Here is an 18,544-nt window from a genome sequence, read left to right as displayed (position 1 = left end):
GACCAGTTGGCTGGGGTCTTTATCAAGTTTTTTAATCAGTCTCTATCTCAGTCCACTATTCCATCCTGTCTGAAGTCCTTCATCACTGTTCCATTGCCAAAGAAGTCCTTCATTAACAAGTGATTGCAGACTAGTGGTACTCACCACTATTATCATGAAGTGTTTTGAAAAACTGGTCCTCAGGCACACCGTGTCGTGCTTCCCATACATACTTGACAGTCACCAGTTTGCATACAGAGCAAAAAGATCCACAGAGGACACCATAGCCATCACTCTCCATACAGCTCTGACTCATCTAGAGCAGTGGGGGACCTATGTAAGGATGCACTTTGTGGATTTTAGCTCTGCATTTAACACAATTCTTCCATGCACACTGGTGTCTAAACTTGTCAACCTTGGATTTTCACATTCAATCTGCCTTTCGATTATGAACTTCCTGTCTGGCCTCTCTCAAAGGGTTAGATTAGGCAACTATATCTCTTCAGCCCTTTTTCTTAATATGGGCTCCCCACAGGGCTGTTTTGAGCCCCCTACTTTACACCCTCTACACTTATGACTGCACCCCCACTCATCCCAGCAATATTATTGTTAAATTTGCAGATGATACAACATCTGTTGTACCAGTGGTGGGGCTTATCTCCAAGGGGGATGAGCCTGCCTACAAGGATGAGGTGGGGCGGTTGCTCTTGTGGTGCAGAGACAATAATTTGGTTCTCAACACAACTAAGACCAAGGAGCTATAGTAGATTACAGGAGAAATAGATCAGACATTCAGCCCCTGATCATCAGCAGAAACTGTTGGAGCGGGTGGCCAGCTTTAGGTTTCTGGATATTACCATAAAGGAGGACCTGACCTGGAGTGCTGATGTTATAGCATTGGTTAAGAAGGCCCAGCAGAGATTAGATTTCTTGAGACTTCTCAGGAAACGAAAACTGAATGAGAAACTGCTGGTTTTTCTACTGTTGCTCCATAGAGAGCATTCTAACCTATTGCATTTGTGTGTGATTTGCTAGCTGCACAGTAACAAATAGGAAAGTGTTCCAGAGAGTCATTACCATAGCCCAAAGGATTATTGGCTGCCTTCTCCTCCCCCAGTCCCCAGACGAACGGTACAGTTCCCGTAGTCTTAGGAAAGCTCAAAGTATTTTTAGACTCATCTCATCCCGGACATTCTTTTTTTGAACTATTACCATCTGGCAGATGGTACAGGATAATAAAAACAAAGACAAATAGGCTGAAAAATAGTTTTTATTCCAGAGCTGTAACCATATTAAATACTACTGTATAGTGCAACATTGAAGTGCAATATTAGGGGCAGTGCAATGGTGAATAGAATGTGAAGGATGTGTGTATATAATGTATGTTCTTATTGTGGTTTTTACTTGTGTATAGTGTGCACTGTGGACAGCACTTAATTTTATTGTGAATTACACAATGACAAAAAAGATATTCTATTCTAATGCTGCCTCTACCTTTTCAATCAGTAAGTGGGTACTCAAACCGACGATAGAGCGCGGTCATAAAACGACTGAAGTTCCTCAGTTCTGGAACGTTTGTGTTTTGAGGGTCACCATCCAGCGAGTAGCTGTGCAATCCAATGCCACTTTGGCACTTTCAGTGAGGATATCTGGCCCGTACTCCTGCATGTAAGTTAGGACGTGGGCCAGGAAAAATCCCAGCTACTGGGAGTCCCCATCGAATCTCCCCACAACAGTGGGACCTTCCTCCTCTGTGGGCCTGCAATTCTGGCAATCCCCAGCGCGGTGGTGGTACTCAAGCTCTTCCAGCTCTGCTTGCCATTCACATCATTGACTGCCTCAGCTGAGAGTCACTTTTTTGGTTCTTCCTTCCAAATTGTCTTTCTTTCCAACGCCAATGGACCACCTGAGTTTCGATGAATCTCCCAGGCTGGCAGCCTCCCCGGACTATTTGGAGAGGTCTGCTGCAGGGTTTGCCTTTGCAGAGACTTACCCCCAGCTCTCAGCTTCCTCTTGGTCACTGTCTTGTGCTGACATTCCTTGCATGGACCCCGGGAACAGGACAACTTGCCACAGCCAACTTGCTGTGGCCAACTCATCACAGCCAATTTACCACGGCCAAGTTGCTGCGGGACAACTCACCACAGCCAACTTGCCATGGGACAACTCACTGTGGAATACAGTAATTTAACAATTCCATTTAATTATTTAAAATAAATAAAAAATTATTTTAATTTTTGTTGATCACATTTCATTCTGTCCTTCCTTTTGCATCCCTTCTTTAATGATTCTATTGCACCATTTCTTTGTTATTAGTGTAACTTTTGTCCAGCAATGAGCTGTCCTGGCAAGTTGACCATGGCGAATTGTCATAGACTCTGGTCCCCACAGCAAGGTTGTTTTGAGAACACCAAAGCACAGGACAGATAACAGTTCATCTTCGGGGCACAGCAACCTTGGTATCAGGCTGGAAGAGGCTGGGAAGAAGTCCATTCCATCTCCGAAGACGATCCCCCTCCCTAATTCCCAAGCAGCTACAGTGTTTCAGCAAAAGTGAAAGTAGGCAAAGTATGCTTTCCCAGAATGGCAGGGTCCCTGAAAAAGGGACTTGACAGACATTGTAAGGGACTATGAAGGGCTGGGAAGGAAAGTGGAGGAACTGGATTCAGGGAGAACAAAAAATATACTGGAAGCCAACGTTTGCATTGCAAACTTTAGATTCTTTGATAAGACAGCAGACTCCAGGCAAAAGACAGACTGCACTGCACAAAACTGGGAAGAATATGTTTGAAAGGCAAAATTCAAATCTAAAAGCTATGGAGGAAGGAGAAAATAGCCCAGAAAACAGAATGAGGCCAAGCACTGAGAATAGGTTGTGGTTGGAAGGAGTCTGCAGAATACAGAGGCGCTCAGGTGAGGCAAGGATCCCCATGTTGCTATACAAATACACACAAGCATGGAGAAGAAGAAGCAAGTTCATAACTGGGGAAGACTGGCTTAGCAGGCATTACTGAAACCTATGGGAGGGCAGAATCTGTTCAAGAGGAACAGGACAGAAGGGAAGGATGAGTAGCACTCTATGTGAAGTGCACACATCACTGAAAACAGCACAGGTTCAGTTCAGAGCATCCAGGAGACATTAATGTGGTTGGAGTTGTCAGGCAGGCGGAAGAGCTGGATAAAATGCCTCTGGATATGACAAAATTTTCAGAGAGGCTGCCATGAAGGGGGTTATTTATGGACATAAGATTTCAGAGTCAATTTAAACCAGCTTGGAGAAGGACTAGACAGGATCACATGGAAAACCTCGCCAGTTCAAATGGTGTACACATATGCTGGGAAATTTTGAAAAGATAAGCTACTTGAAGTACAACCAGGCTTAATTCCAATGAGACAAATATGGGAGAAATTTAGGAAATCATTGTGGTGGCACATTCAACTGAACTGAGAGTTAAAAGGAGATCTAGAGCAGGGTTCCTCAATCCCCGGACCGCGGCCTGTTCAAAACCGGGCTGCAGGAGAGCTGAGCAAGTGCACGTGTGAAGCTCCGCTCACATGAGCAGAGGTCGCTTGCACTCGCATGTGAATTTTAATTTTATTTTATTTTATTAGATTTATATACCGCCCTTTCCCGAAGGACTCAGGGCAGTTTACAGGGTATTTTAAAATCAAACCAATACAAATACAAAAGTTAAAAAAAAATTAAAAAGATTAAATTATCCCTGAAAATAAAAGCCCCAGTTAAAAATTCTCAGCCTGGGCCGGAGAGTTCAAACAGCCAGGTCTTCAGGTCCCGGCGGAATGAACGCAGGTCAGGGGCAGTCCTGAGCTCCACGGGCAGCTGGTTCCAGAGGGCAGGCGCACCCACAGAGAAGGTGGGTGTTATCTGCCGGCAATCTTTCACCGGCGGCACCCTGAGAAGACCCTCCCTGTGTGAGCGCACTGGACGAAGGGAACTTGATGCTGGCAGCAGGTGTTTCCTCAAATATCCCAGACCCAAACCATTTAGGGCTTTATAGGTCATCACCAGCACCTTGAATCTCACCCGGAGGGCAACCGGAAGCCAATGCAGCTCGCGGAGTAGAGGTGTTACATGGGAGTATCAGGAAACCCCCATCACAACTTGCGCGGCCGCATTCTGCACCCGTTGAAGCCTCCGAGTGGTCCTCAAGGGCAGCCCCATGTAGAGAGCAGTAGTTGCAGTAGTCTAAACGGGAAGTCACGAGTGCATGAGTGACTGTGCGTAGGGCATCTCGGTCCAGGTAGGGTCACAACTGGCGCACCAGGCGAACCTGGGCAAAAGCCCCCCTGGTCACGGCTCCTATATGATCTTTAAAATTGAGCCGTGAATCCAGGAGGACGCCCAAGTTGCGAGCCCTATCAACGGGAGGTAACACCTCACCCCCCATCGTTAAAGGTGGAATAATTTGGTTAGCCCGAGATGCCGATATGCACAGCCACTCAGTCTTGGCAGGATTGAGACGAAGCCTGTTTCTCCCCATCCAGACCTGGACCGCTTCCAGGCAACGGGACATCACGGCGAGGGCATCGCTGGGTTGGTTCGGGGTGGAGAAAAAAAGTTGGGTATCATCAGCGTACTGATGATACCCCACCCCGAAACCACGAATGACCTCACCCAGCGGCTTCATATAGATGTTGAACAGGAGGGGCAAGAGAACCGACCCCTGAGGAACTCCACAAACGAGAGGCCTCGGGGTGGATCTCTGCCCTCCCGTCAACACCGACTGCGAGCGGCCCAGGAGATAGGAGAACCACCGTAGAACGGTGCCTCCCACTCCCAACCCCCTGAGATGCCGCAGTAGGATACCATGGATGGTATCGAAAGCCGCTGAGAGATCTAATAGGACTAGGACAGAGGAGCAACCCCTGTCCTGAGCCCGCCAGAGATCATTCACCAGCGCGACCAATGCCGTCTCCGTGCTGTGCCCGGGCCTGAAACCCGATTGGTACGGGTCCAGATAATCAGTTTCCTCCAGGAACAGAGGAAGCTGATGCGCCACCACGCTCTCAACAACCTTCGCCAGAAAGCGAAGGTTGGAGACTGGACGAGTTATTTAAAACAGCCGGGTCCAGGGCAGGCTTTTTGAGGAGGGGTCTCACCGCCACTTCAAGGTGGCGGGGAAGACACCCTCCTTCAAAGAAGCAGTTATTACTGCCTGGAACCAGCCTCGTGTCCCCTCCCGAGCCGCATAAACCAGCCAGGAGCGGCACGGATCCAACAAACAGGTGGTGGAGCTCAGCCTCCCCATGACCCTGTCCACATCATCAGGGGAAACAGGATCGAACTCAGTCCAGATAACATGCTCAAGACCGTCCGATTCCTCCACATCAGACTCCGCCCAGTCAGAGTCCAGACCGGCCCGGATCTGAGCGATTTTGTCCGTCATTCACTCGCGTGAATGGAGCTTCGCCGCTTGTCTAAGTGGAGCTTTGCACGCAAGTGCAAGCGCTCCCTGCTCAAGAGCAAAACTCTATTCAAGTGAGTGGGGGGTGCAAACTTCACTCACATAAATGGAGATATGTATGCACATGTGCGCCTGCCACTCACACCCTCCCCCCTCTCCCTGGGTGGGGCTATCAAGCTGGAAAGTTTGGGGACTGCTGATCTAGAAGAAATGAAAAATGGGATATATTAGCATACTGAGAAAGGCTAAAGCACAAACAAGGAAAGCTAAAGGGAGGAGAAATTTGCCAACATCAGTAACCAAAGGCAGAAAAAGGAGGTGGGGGGCCTGCAGGAACAAGGAACTTTACTTTGAGTGCCTGAACATGAGTAGCAACCCAAGGAAAGCATCAGGATTACTCCAAAGAGCTGGACTACCATGAATGAGTTTAAATCACCAAGACCAGTTCCTGAATGAACCTGGAAGTGTCATCTTGGTGCCCTCTTCTCTGATCCTTGAGACATCATGTAGAATGGGAATGGTGACACAAGATTAGGGGGGGAAAATCTCTAACTAGAGAAACGGCAAAATATAACTACATTAAATTAAAGTTAAAAGCATATTTAACTTCAGTTACATACAGGTGAAACTCGAAAAATTAGAATATCGTGCAAAAGTTCCTTTATTTCAGTAATGCAACTTAATAAGGGAAACTAATATATGAGAGAGACTCATTACATGCAAAGCAAGATAGTTCAAGCTGTGATTTGTCATAATTGTGATGATTATGGCGTACAGCTCATGAAAACCCCAAATCTACAATCTCAGAAAATTAGAATACAGTATAACATGCAATCAATAAAACAAGGAGTGTACATAGAACAATATCGGACCTCTGACAAGTAGAAGCATGCATATGTACTCAGTACTTGGTTTGGGCCGCTTTTGCAGCAATTACTGCCTCAATGCGGCGTGGCATGGAAGCTATCAGCCTGTGGCACTGCTGAGGTGTTATGGAAGACCAGGATACTTCAATAGCGGCCTTCAGCTCTTCTGCATTGTTCGGTCTCATGTCTCTCATCTTTCTCTTAGCAATGCCCCATAGATTCTCTATGGGGTTCAGGTCAGGCCAGTTTGCTGGCCAATCAAGCACAGTAATCCCACGGTCATTGAACCAGGTTTTGGTGCTTTTGGCAGTGTGGGCAGGTGCCAAGTCCTGCTGGAAAATGAAGTCAGCATCCCCTGCGGAAGGAAGCATGAAGTGCTCCAAAATCTCCTGGTAGACGGCTGCGTTGACCCTGCACTTAATGAAGCACAGTGGACCAACACCAGCAGATGACATGGCTCCCCAAATCAACACAGACTGTGGAAACTTCACACTGGACTTCAAGCATCTTGCAGTGTGTGCCTCTCCATTCTTCCTCCAGACTCTGGGTCCTTGGTTTCCAAATAAGATGCAAAAGTTGCTCCCATCAGAAAAGAGGACTTTGGACCACTGAGCAACAGACCAGGTCTGTTTTTCTTTAGCCCAGGTAAGACGCTTCTGACGTTGTTTGTTGTTCAGGAGCGGCTTGACAAGAGGAATACGACATTTGAAGACCATGTCCAGGATCCATCTCTGTGTGGTGGCTCTTGATGCACTGACTCCAGCCTCAGTCCACTCCTTGTGAAAGTCCCCAACACTTTTGAATGGCCTTTTCCTGACAATCCTCTCCAGGCTGCGGTCATCCCTGCTGCTTGTGCACCTTTTTCTTCCACACTTTCCCCTTCCATATAACTTTCTATTAATGTGCTTTGATACAGCACTTTGGGAACATCCAACTTCTTTTGCAATTACCTTTTGAGGCTTTCCCTCCTTATGGAGGGTGTCAATGATGGTTTTCTGCACAACTGTCAGGTCAGCAGTCTTCCCCATGATTGTGATTCCTACTGAACCAGACTGAGAGACCATTTAAAGGCTCAGGAACCCTTTGCAGGTGTTATGGCTTAATTAGCTGATTAGAGTGGGACACTTTGAGCCTAGAATATTGCACCTTTTCACAATATTCTAAGATTGTGGATTTGGGGTTTTCACGAGCTGTACGCCATAATCGTCACAATTATGACAAATCACGGCTTGAACTATCTTGCTTTGCATGTAATGAGTCTATCTCATACATTAGTTTCCCCCTTTAAGTTGCATTACTGAAATAAATGAACTTTTGCACGACATTCTAATTTTTTGAGTTTCACCTGTAAGTACTTTTCTTCATAATAAAACCTGTAATCCATTCAAGGTTTTATATTGACAAAACATCATGGATTTTGAATTAAACCTACACTTCGCATAAACTCAATAAATGCCCTCAATAAATTGGAAACATAGAGCAAAAATGTTTTATCTGTGTTTTCAATTAAATTTTACTGTCTACTCTTAATAATCAAGAGATTGCATATAAAAGTACCTTGATCAATATTCTGATATTATAAACAGATACATCTAACTTTCATCATGTGTGGCACAGGATATTTTTTGATTATGACAAAAAGCATGTAGGTTGTGCTGCAACAGTAGTACCCCAGTGGTCATTAAATGAGCAGTAACTTCTTAATTATAGAAATACATATTTGGGATTCATTGTATGAACATACCAGTTCTTTAAGCACATCAATCAGAACTTCAACATTCCATGTATGAGTCTGTGTCCCGTCATTTTTATCTCTTCCATCACTCCAAATTCCACTTCCAGGGGCAGAAATAGACTGCAAATTAAACATATAGGTGCATGTTTATACTGTTTTTAGAGAGTAAATGTACCGTATTTTCCGGCGTATAAGACGACTGGGCGTATAAGACGACTGGGCGTATAAGACGACCCCCTACTTTTCCTGTTAAATTATAGGGTTTGGGCTATACTCGCCGTATAAGACTACCCCACTGCATACAAAGTCTGCTAGGATTGGGTGGGTCAGCTCTGTCTCCCTCCCTGCCTGCCCAGCCCTCTGTCTCCAAGACGCAATTTTTTTAAAAAAAATCCCATTTATATCCCGCCCTTCTCCGAAGACTCAGGGCAGCTTACAATCTAAAGCACAAATCAATGTGCTTAGCAATGTACAAAGTACACTTCCGGCATCAGGAGCCTGCCTGCGTTTCTTTAACCTCCACATGCTTCCGACTCTCGACAACTTCAGCGTTGTAAACCTTGCTGCTGTTAGTATCCTGGGTGACTCTTCTCCAAACCCCCTCTACCCCAACCCAGGTGAAAACGCTAACATGCTCCCAGTGTGTGCCTATCCCTCTCCAACCAACTGCCCCCCCATCCGTATCTGGCTCCAGCGGGCTCGTCCACACGTCCCAGGGCCGCCCTCCAGCAGTCCCCGGCTCCGGTCCATCTGACACCGACGGAAAACAGCCGGCCCTTGCCTCCAGCGCGCAGGCTATAGCATGCAGTCCGGGCACAGGTCCGTCGGCAGGCAAGGGAACAGCTAGCATGTTTTGTAGTGCCCAGGCTCTCTGTACGGCAAGGCAGACTGGGCTGTCCTCCTGAGTGCCTGCGGGGTCCTCAGCAAAGCCCTGCAATGCAGGCACATGCAAACGCCGTGAAGCAGCTGGTCGTCGGATTTGCAGAGCCAGGAACCGGCGATCAGCTGATAGTCGGGCTTGCTGATTACAGGCGACCTCCTCCCTTGTTTGTCGGAGCGCCGGGTCAAGGAGCGAGCCGTGTGCAGTGTGTGTGTGGGGGGTGAGTAGGTGAAGCAGGGCTTGTTTTTGGAATGAGACCCCCTGCATAGTGTCGGGCCCGCAGGACTCGACAACAGACAGCAATTTTGTGATTCTCTCTCCCTTCCTCCCCCCCTATCAATGAGCTGCCGAGGTTGCCTGCATGTGTGTATGTGTGGAGGGGTGTTGCCTCTGGTTTTTTCTGTAACATCGGACAATAAAACCGCCCCTAACCCTAACACCCGGCATATAAGACAACCCCCGACTTTTGAGAAGGTTTTCATGGGTTAAAAAGCCGTCTTATACGCCAGAAAATACGGTATTCTGGGGATGAAGTAGAATATTTAACTCATGCAGATGGATGCAGTCTCCCAGCTCCCTCGTGGTAGCCTTCAAAGCATACAAAAGCTTGGTAGCAAAGGTGCTCACTTTTTATCCTTTTTTGCAATTTTATATTTATTATCCTGACAAATCATGCCACAGATTTTAGTAAGTCTTCCTTAGCCTGCTAATAAACTTTCTAGGCAAAAGTATCCTTGGACTTTCCAGGCCTAACTCTGTCCATGATTGGTATTCTGCCCCACAATACGCCACTTTCTGCCTGGAAGATTGCCTTCATTTCATGTTGCTGAATCATCCTGCATTAATGGCAGCAGCAGCAACTGCTGAGTCAGGAAAAGGAGCTGCCATGAACTCCAAGCACTGATTCAACAAGCTGCTTCTTTTATGTCCACAAGACAGACTTAGAGCCTTGGTGGAGCAGTGGGCTAATGCCTCCTTAAGTAACACCAGCTGCCTGCAATTAGTGCAGGTTCGCATCCCACCAGGCTCAAGGTTGACTCAGCCTTCCATCCTTCCGAGGTAGGTAAAATGAGGACCCAGATTGTTGGGGGCAATAAGCTGACTTTGTAATAATGCCGCTTGGGGGGGCAAAAGCCCTAATAAGCAGGCATATACATAGAATGAAGGCTACTGCTAAGCACATTGATTTGTGCTTAGAGTGTAAGCCGCCCTGAGTCTTCGGAGAAGGGCGGGATATAAATGGGATTAAAATAAATAAAATAAATAAATAATCAGTAAGTTAAGCACAAACCACAGATGATTTTAAAGGGCAGTCTCTAAAAAGAAAATGTCAGCTCCCTACTTGCTCACTTTGAAGTCTATTAAAATTGTAATTCTTTATTTCGCTGAGGAACAGAGGAATGGGTAGTTATGTAGTCTCACACCCAGGGACACTTTGCAAAGTGCCTACCAAAACCCCTATCCCATTTATTTCTTAAATACAGGCAGTCCTTGTTTTGTGATCAAAAGTGGACTGGCAACACAGTTGTTAAACAAAGCAGTCACTAAGTGAAATGGTGGTTGTGCTTTTGAACTTACTTCAGCTTTCCTTTGCTTTACAGACCTGTGAAGGTTTTATATGCAAGGACTGGTTATAAAGTTTCTTTTTCATCACTGTTGTAACTGCAAATTGCCACTAAATGAAGACTACTGTATCCCTTTTCATTTTAAACAAGGTAAAACAGAACCAGCCAGACACCAGAACCATCCTTATTTCCAAGGACACTCCTAAATTCAATAGAGCTCCTAGATAGAAAATAAATAAGGCAGATGACCACAGTTTAGGGATTTATTCAATGGTCAGCTCACCTACTCAGAAACAAAGGTAATGATTAGCCAGTATAGTACCGTCTTTGGGTACAAGGAACAAACTCACCAATTTGCTTTCTGAAAAATGTCTGGTGTGGACTTTCAATAGAGACCACAACAGATTGTGTTATCAAAGAAGTGGTGTATTCTCCAGCAAAAACAACAATAACAACTGATTTTTGACAGTGCTAAAGCTTGTACTGACCTGTAATGGAATGCCATCTGTCAATCCAGAGTGTGTTCGAGCCATCATTCCCAAAACCCTGGCAACCTGGGCAGCTGTAACTTCCCCAACACCAAACTGTGTGATGATACTGCGACATTCTTCCACACTAAGTATGGAAGATAATGTTTGTTTTATTAAAATTATTACATTGCTCAATTAACCAAGCTCTCTTCTTACATATTAAGTAACTCTAAGACAACAATGAAGGCTTATACAAGCAGCAAATGCATAATAATGTGAAGATCTCAGAAATAAAAATAGTTCTAAAATTCTTTGAAAACAAAAGATTTTCACTTAATGCCAGAAGACTATAATGTAGGCAAGTTATGTAAAAGTATCCAAGAAGCTAAGCTTACAAGTTGGACTCTCTTTTAGCTCCCCCCTTCCAAACCCTGGAGAACATTAACTGACTTCATCTATATTAGATGAAAAGGCTATACACGTCAGGTACAAATTTAACTGGCTTATTGCTAAAAGCTTCTGCACAGGAATCTTCTCAACTAATGACCAGCACCTGGTTAAAGTTAGATACGAATCAACAGTAGTCAAGGGGAGCTGGACTTACAGTCATTCACTGGTACTCGATTGCTTCGAAACTTGTCCACTTCAATACTCAATGCATTTTGAAGCAAAAATCTTGTTCCCAATACTAATCTTTCTCCTGAACTTGATGCACAAAGTATAACCTGCTAGCGTCAGTTGCCTCATGATTCTACTCCTTCCAGCCGAAATAAAGGGTCACATGGTAAGTCAAGTAGTTTGCTTACTATTCATTTTTAGTACTCATTACTCCTGGAACAAATTAGCAATGAGTACCAAGGTACCACTGCAATTCACTTGTGGCTAGGTAGTGATTCTAACGTGATCTCTCTTTTTACCTTTCCCTCTGGCTCTGCTAGTCCTTCTACAACACTAGGCCACCGTACCTGAAAAAACACCTCTCCTTCAAGATTCTCACCTGATCCTATGGGTTGTTAATGAAGGTGTCCTCGTGTGCTGAGATATGACCAACAGACACCCAAAGCAGGCCTTCTCTCTAGTAATCTTCAAAAGCTTGGAAAAGCTTGAATAATATCTTTCCAAAGGGCCTTCCCAAAATATATCAGTTACTCAAGACTTTATGTGTCCAGAGATAAATATTTCTGCCCCACCTTCACGTGAGCTTCAGAATAAGGTATGGTCTATTTGGATCCAGGCAGAGCTTCAGACACCTCACTCTGCAATCCCCTGGGGACTTGTGGACTCTTGCTTTAAGGAACATTTCAAGCACTTTCTTTTTTTGTAAACATTGGCCTCCAATACGAAAACCACAATCAGATTTTGGGAATGAAACATGTGGAGCAACCTTCTGAGATTTAAATAGCACAGGGCAGTGCTTAAATAACTATTTGAAAATAGAGCATTCAGTTGCTTCTTGGCTTGGGTGGGAAAGGTCCAGGTATCCTCCTCAAATCTCAAATGCTGAGATTACTAAGCAAAAAAACACACCATCACATGGATGTTCTAGATAGAGCATTAAATTCTATATTTAATTTCACATCAATATTGTGCAATTTTGTCAGTCTACTACAATGTCTATGCTGTAACTCCCAAGATCTAAATAACCTTTCTTTTATTTTGAAAAATTCTTTGAATAATTCAGTGAATAATTCAGTCCCCTACATACCTTGTACAAAAGCCATAGCCAACTTCCTGCATGAAGTCTGCAAGAGAACTCTCCATCATGGTTTTTGCTATCCCTCCAGAGTCAGGCAGGATCCTATCCATTAGAATGTCCCGTTTTTCAGGGTATAAGAGTGGTGCAAGCACCACAGGGCAACGTTCCTGGGGGAAATCTAGGGATGAAAAGAAGTTTTGCATTCACAATGGGTGCATACATAAAAACAGACTTCCATTATCACTTCTATTTTCAATTCTAAATCATGCTATTAAGCAATTAATTGTTGATTGTCCAAAACTGGGTATTCTTCATTATATGTGTTAGGGTTGGGGTTTACTAATGTTACTCTTCATTGCGTTTTTAACTTCATGTAATATTGAATTGTTGTTTTCTCTTAATGATCCTGGTATTCCAGGCACCTCTAAGTTTGCTAAAACAGGGGTTAGCAACCTTCTTCTACACAGGAGCCAGAAGTCACACCGACTTTCTCAGGCTAATACACTGGCCTTTAAAAAAACTCTTTAGGATAAACCATAAAGGTGCATACTTTCTTAGAGGAAAAAAGTGTGTGTGTGTGTGTGTGTGTGTGTGTGTGTGTGAGAGAGAGAGAGAGAGAGAGAGAGAGAGAGAGAGAGAGAGAGAGAGAGAGAGAGAGAGAGAGAGAGAGAGAGAGAGAGAGACCATCCAAATTGTTACAATTTATTAAAATAATGTAGTTCTACATGAGGACTGAGATAGAATGACAAACTTAAATTCTTTTTTAGGACCACTGCAGGCCAAGATATTTTGTTTTAAGACTACAGGCTGAAAAAAATACGACAGTTTGTTATGATGATCCCATGATTTGCCAAGGGTTCAAAGGAATTAGATAATTTGCTCTCTAAGCAAGACCAAAAGCATAGCGCATTCCATAGAAACAAATGTTAAAATAAATACCTGATGAAAAAGTTTAAAGTCTAGTAGATAAAAGCCAAAATCAAAAACCAACCACAATTATTATTTCACAATGATTTGGCTACTTGGATAAAGAACCCAGAGGAAATCAACATTATAACTTTCCTTAAGATATACATAGTAACCCCTTTCAAATATAAATGCACCTAGATGTTAACTTCATTTTAATTACATTAAAATGAACTAGTGTTTGAACTAGTGGTTAAGGCCAGAAGACACCAGGGTAGAAATCAGAAGATTGTGAATTCGAAGATTCTTGAACAACGCCACAATAATCCAGTGAATAAAACCCATATTAATTTTATTTATTTATCAAGTTTCTACCCGGCCTATCTCACATGACTTGGATCAGTATATAAACACTTCAAAATTACAAAGAGCCTTGGTGGAGCAGTGGGCTAATGCCTCCTTAAGTAACACCAGCTGCCTGCAATTAGTGCAGGTTCGCATCCCACCAGGCTCAAGGTTGACTCAGCCTTCCATCCTTCCAAGGTAGGTAAAATGAGGACCCAGATTGTTGGGGGCAATTAAGCTGACTTTGTAATAATGCCGCTTGGGGTGTATGTGAAAGCCCTAATAAGCAGGCATATACATAGAATGAAGGCTACTGCTAAGCTTGTAAGCCGCCCTGAGTCTTCGGAGAAGGGCGGGATATAAATGGAATTAAAATAAATAAAATAAAAAAATAAAATTTTACTCTGAACTAGATCAAAAGCCTTTTCAGTATCCAGTTAGATTAAAATAGCTAATTCTAATGGTAATTACAGCAATCTTCCACCTGCTATAGAAATATCAGGACGCTTGTACAAGAGTACATGATATCAATCTGATCATGATGAAGAAGTAAAAGAAAAAAAGAAAGAGAATTTCAGAAGGGCCTTCATGGTTCCCAGATTTGAATATTACTGGAGAAATCTCAAACATGAAAGAGACAAGAGAACATTTCTGAGGTAGAAGAGATCCATAATGGGGAAAAATGAAAAGCAAGAATATCATTCTTAGCTTCTATAGGCCATGTTTAGAGCCTATTATTTCTGCCAAAGGAAATGTGACAAAATACTGTCTGAGTGAATGTCCAAATGTTGTATTTTCTTATTTTGACTCTCATTCTGAAAGCTAGTTTGGTAGAGGCATATTTTGCCCCTCAAAAGCATCTTCTGTCATGATACCCAGACTTCACTGGTCTGCAAATGGAGCTCTGTCCACTTTGGAGTGGAAAAAACTGGGAAACTGGAAGTTGTTGTCTAAGCTGCTGCCTAGAAACAAGGATTGGTACAGACATGAAAAATGTATTGTGCAGTATTAAACCATTCCATCTGGAGGGATCCCAGAAGCAGGGCCTGAAGTTCACGAAGGGCTCCAAGACCTGGTTCTTGGCCTTTGGTGAGAGTGAATGAGCCCCCCCCCCCGCATTTGTTTCTTTGTTCCTCTGCAATCTGTGCTCTTTTTTAAACAATTATAAGTCACTCAGAGTGGTTGGGAGTTGGGCAGCATGTAAATCCTTCTCTTTCTCCTTCACATAAAAATGGAATGTGGGGCCGTATTACATAGTCTATGGACACAGACTGTCTCATTATCTGTCTTTCTAGAGAACAAACTGTCATTCTCAAAGCAAAATCTGATAAAGGGTTTCCTTAGCAAAACTGGAGGCGTAGGGAACCCTGTATTCTCTTCAGGCACAGATCCAGTCACTCATTTTAGGAAGAAAAGCCCAAAGCAGAAGCAATTTTCTGTCAACTAAACAAACATGAAGCCTCTTGCAGAAATTCCTTTGTTATCTATTTCTATCATTGGGCGAGCAGATCAGGTATGTTTGCCACAGGTAGTCCTCATTTAGCAGCCACTCATTATGCCCATGTCCAGGAGTCTGGTTCAAGAATAATATTAGGAATGTTCCTTCCTCTTCTTGGACTTGAGAAGTCCATGATAAATGTTTCACATACATAACTAAATCCATTTTTGTCTGCTAAAACAGGGCTTCCCCAACAGGGGTGCGAGATGATATTCCAGGGGGTACGAAAAGAGATGTTTAGAAGTTTCAAAATTATAGTGTATATGCATAATTTGTTATTTTGAACTTTTGTAAGGGGTGCAAGAATATATCAGAAGCATTCTAGGGCTGTGGGATATAGAAAAGGTTGGGAGCTGCTGGTCTAAAACCATAAATCTTTGACCAAAATGTTTATAGTGAGGACGGTGAGGACAATTAACCAGTGGAATAGCTTGCCCCCAGAAATCATGGGCGCTCCATCACTGGAGATTTTTAAAAAGAGGCTAGACAGTCACTTGTCTGAGATGGTACAGGGTCTCCTGCTTAAGCAGGGGGCTGGACCAGAAGACCTCCAAGGTCTGGTTCTGTTCTGTTCAGCACACTGCAAGGAGCCTGGTTCTCTGCTAAGAAGGCTTTTACAAGTTCTACCAGCTCTGAAGGCCAGGGCAGTTTGTGAGACAGAGGGGTACATGGCTGTATCACAAAATGCTTTAAAGTGCCCACACTGCTCAACCTGAGCCAGTTGCAAATTCCAAATGCTTCTCAAGAGCAGTCCCATATAGCAGGGGTCTCCAACCTTGGCAATTTTATGACTTCTAGATTTCAACTCCCAGAACGCCCAACCATGCTGGCTGAGGAATTCTGTGAGTTGAAGTCCACAAGTTGCAAACCTAGCCAAGGTTGAAGACTTCTGCTATATAGAACACATTATAGTAATCCAACTGAAATATGACTAAGGTACAAATTACTTTGAGTAAACCCCCCCCCCAAATACAGAAATGGACATAACCTGTGCAAAGACTTTTCTGAAGACCTAATTTTTGAGTAGGAGCCATGAGTCCTAGAAGACTCCTATCTTGTGCACCTGCTCTGTCTGGGGGAGGGCAACCCCATTCAGAGCTAAAGATGGAAAGTCTCTGGACTTGGGAGCCTCAAAACCCACAACCAGTCAGTTTTGTCTGAGTCAGACTGGCCTCCTCCATCTGGTGCCTCCTAATCTGTAGACAATGGAAATACAGTGCAGTGCCCCCACTGAACTGACCCTGGGGAAAGGAAAACTACCACAGCATTGTGTCTCCCATTCCTAATCTGCACATCCAGTCTAGAAGAATACTGCAGTGAGATAGAGGATGACCTGAAGGACTGAGAGAAGATCCACTGCCAAGGAAGTGATCAGATAAAAAAAGGCTTCATCCCAGGACAGTGTTTTATGCAAACAACTTGGAGGGCCCCCCTACAACCCTCCCAATTCATAGGAAGATTAAAAAAAGGACGGAAAGCATATTCAGATGCGCAAGGTTCTGTTACATTAAAATAGCTTTAGATCACACACTATTTCTTTCTTGGTCTCGTCTACCTTGTAGGGTTGACAATAATGTGATGTATCAGAAGCCACTGAGAGATCAAGATAGACCAAAATGGATCCCTAGCAGATGTCAACAAGTGCAATCATGCCATCTTGGGGATACAAAAACTCCACATAATTTACTTCCTGCAAAGCTCTTTAGAAGTGGGCATCAAAAAGACACATAACTTACCTCTGCGCAATGTTTTGAGGAAAGCGTCAATTTGTTCCTGTCCAACCCCAAAGGCTCCCTTCTGCCCAAAAAGAAGATGGGAAAGAAGGAGGTGCAAGACTTCTATTGCAATATCTTGAAAGCCACCTTCTTGATTGCCACTGACGTCTGCGTCAATATATGAGCGCAGAAGATCAGGAAGTTTCTGTTTAATAAACTGAGCAGCTTGGAAGGAAAAAAAAGACAAATAGACAGCAATTAACAGAATTGCTTTAGGAATACGGACATTTCTTTTCTTGTGATTTAAAAGGAACACATGTGCATTGTTCAGGTTATCTCACAAAAGAACTCCATATCACAGAATTATTCAGCGTGACCCTGCCTACGAACACAAATTACCGGAAGTTCGGATTTTTTTTTTAGACAACGGAATTTTTTGTTCAATGGCTTTGGGGCTATCTCTAAAACTGCTGCTAGTCCTCAGAGATCTGGCCATTGCAGCATCCCATGACAGTCACATGTTGCCATTTGCAACCTTCTTTGCTGGTTTCTGACAAGCAAAAACAATGGGAATGCTAGCAAGAGGCCGCAAATGGCAATCATGTGAAGTCCTTGCTCAATGACCCACCGTAATTTGCTTAATGACGGCAACTGGCAATTACCATTATTAATCATCATCATCACATAACCACATGCTTTATGACCATATCACTTAGCAATGGCAATTCCAGTTCCAATTGCCCGTTAGCTGAGGACTACCAGTAGAGACATTATTATATTATTAGAGAAACATCTACTAGAGATAAAACAGGATCACATGGATAGGAATAAATGCTTTCCAATTAATCTCATATCTCAGCATGCCTTGGGGAAAGAGACATTTTTTATGCAAATCAGCATCTGAGCTACAGATATCAGTACAGATTTCTAATATTCCACACTTCACTTCCTACTGATACAAGAATAAAATAACATTGACATATACAGTTGCAAGAAAAAGTATGTGAACCCTTTGGGATTACGTGGAGTTTTGCATGAATTGGCCATAAAATGCGCTCTAAACGTCATGTAAGTCACAACAATAGAAAAACACAGTCTGCTTAAAATTATACTACACAAACATTAGCTGTTGTCATGTTTTAATTGAACATAAGATGGAAACATTCACAGTGCAGGGTGGAAAAAGTATGTGAACCTTTGGACTTAATAACTGGTTGACTCTCCTTTGGCAGCAATAACCTCAACCAAACGTTTCCTGTAGTTGCAGATCAGACCTGCACAATGATCTGGAGTAATTTTGGACCACTCCTCTTCACAAAACTGTTTCAGTGTAGCAATATTCTTGGGATGTCTGGTGTGAATCGCTCTCTTAAGGTCATGCCATAGCATTTCAATCGAGTTGAGGTCAGGACTCTGACTGGGCCACTCCAAAAGGCGTATTCTGTTCTTTTTGAAGCCATTGT

General features: G+C 43.6%; 1 protein-coding gene across 5 annotated transcripts in view; it reads right to left on the bottom strand.

Annotated features, from left to right (window-relative positions):
- The window catches only part of CNOT1 (CCR4-NOT transcription complex subunit 1), a 148,032-nt gene that overhangs the window by 92,718 nt on the left and 36,770 nt on the right, over window positions 1-18,544 (bottom strand). For all 5 annotated transcript variants that reach the window (XM_081336113.1, XM_081336115.1, XM_081336117.1 and 2 more), the window contains exons 7-10: window positions 17,103-17,306; window positions 12,627-12,795; window positions 10,940-11,066; window positions 8,016-8,126 (exon numbers count right to left, since the gene is read on the bottom strand). In XM_081336113.1, the coding sequence (XP_081192239.1) occupies window positions 8,016-8,126; window positions 10,940-11,066; window positions 12,627-12,795; window positions 17,103-17,306 (611 nt within the window). The remainder of the gene's footprint in view (window positions 1-8,015; window positions 8,127-10,939; window positions 11,067-12,626; window positions 12,796-17,102; window positions 17,307-18,544) is intronic.

Source organism: Vipera berus (assembly GCF_964194415.1).
Source record: "Vipera berus genome assembly, chromosome: 10".
Lineage (NCBI taxonomy): Eukaryota > Metazoa > Chordata > Lepidosauria > Squamata > Viperidae > Vipera > Vipera berus.
The sequence above is the reverse complement of the archived record's forward strand: the minus strand, read 5'-3'. Positions and strand labels throughout refer to the sequence as shown.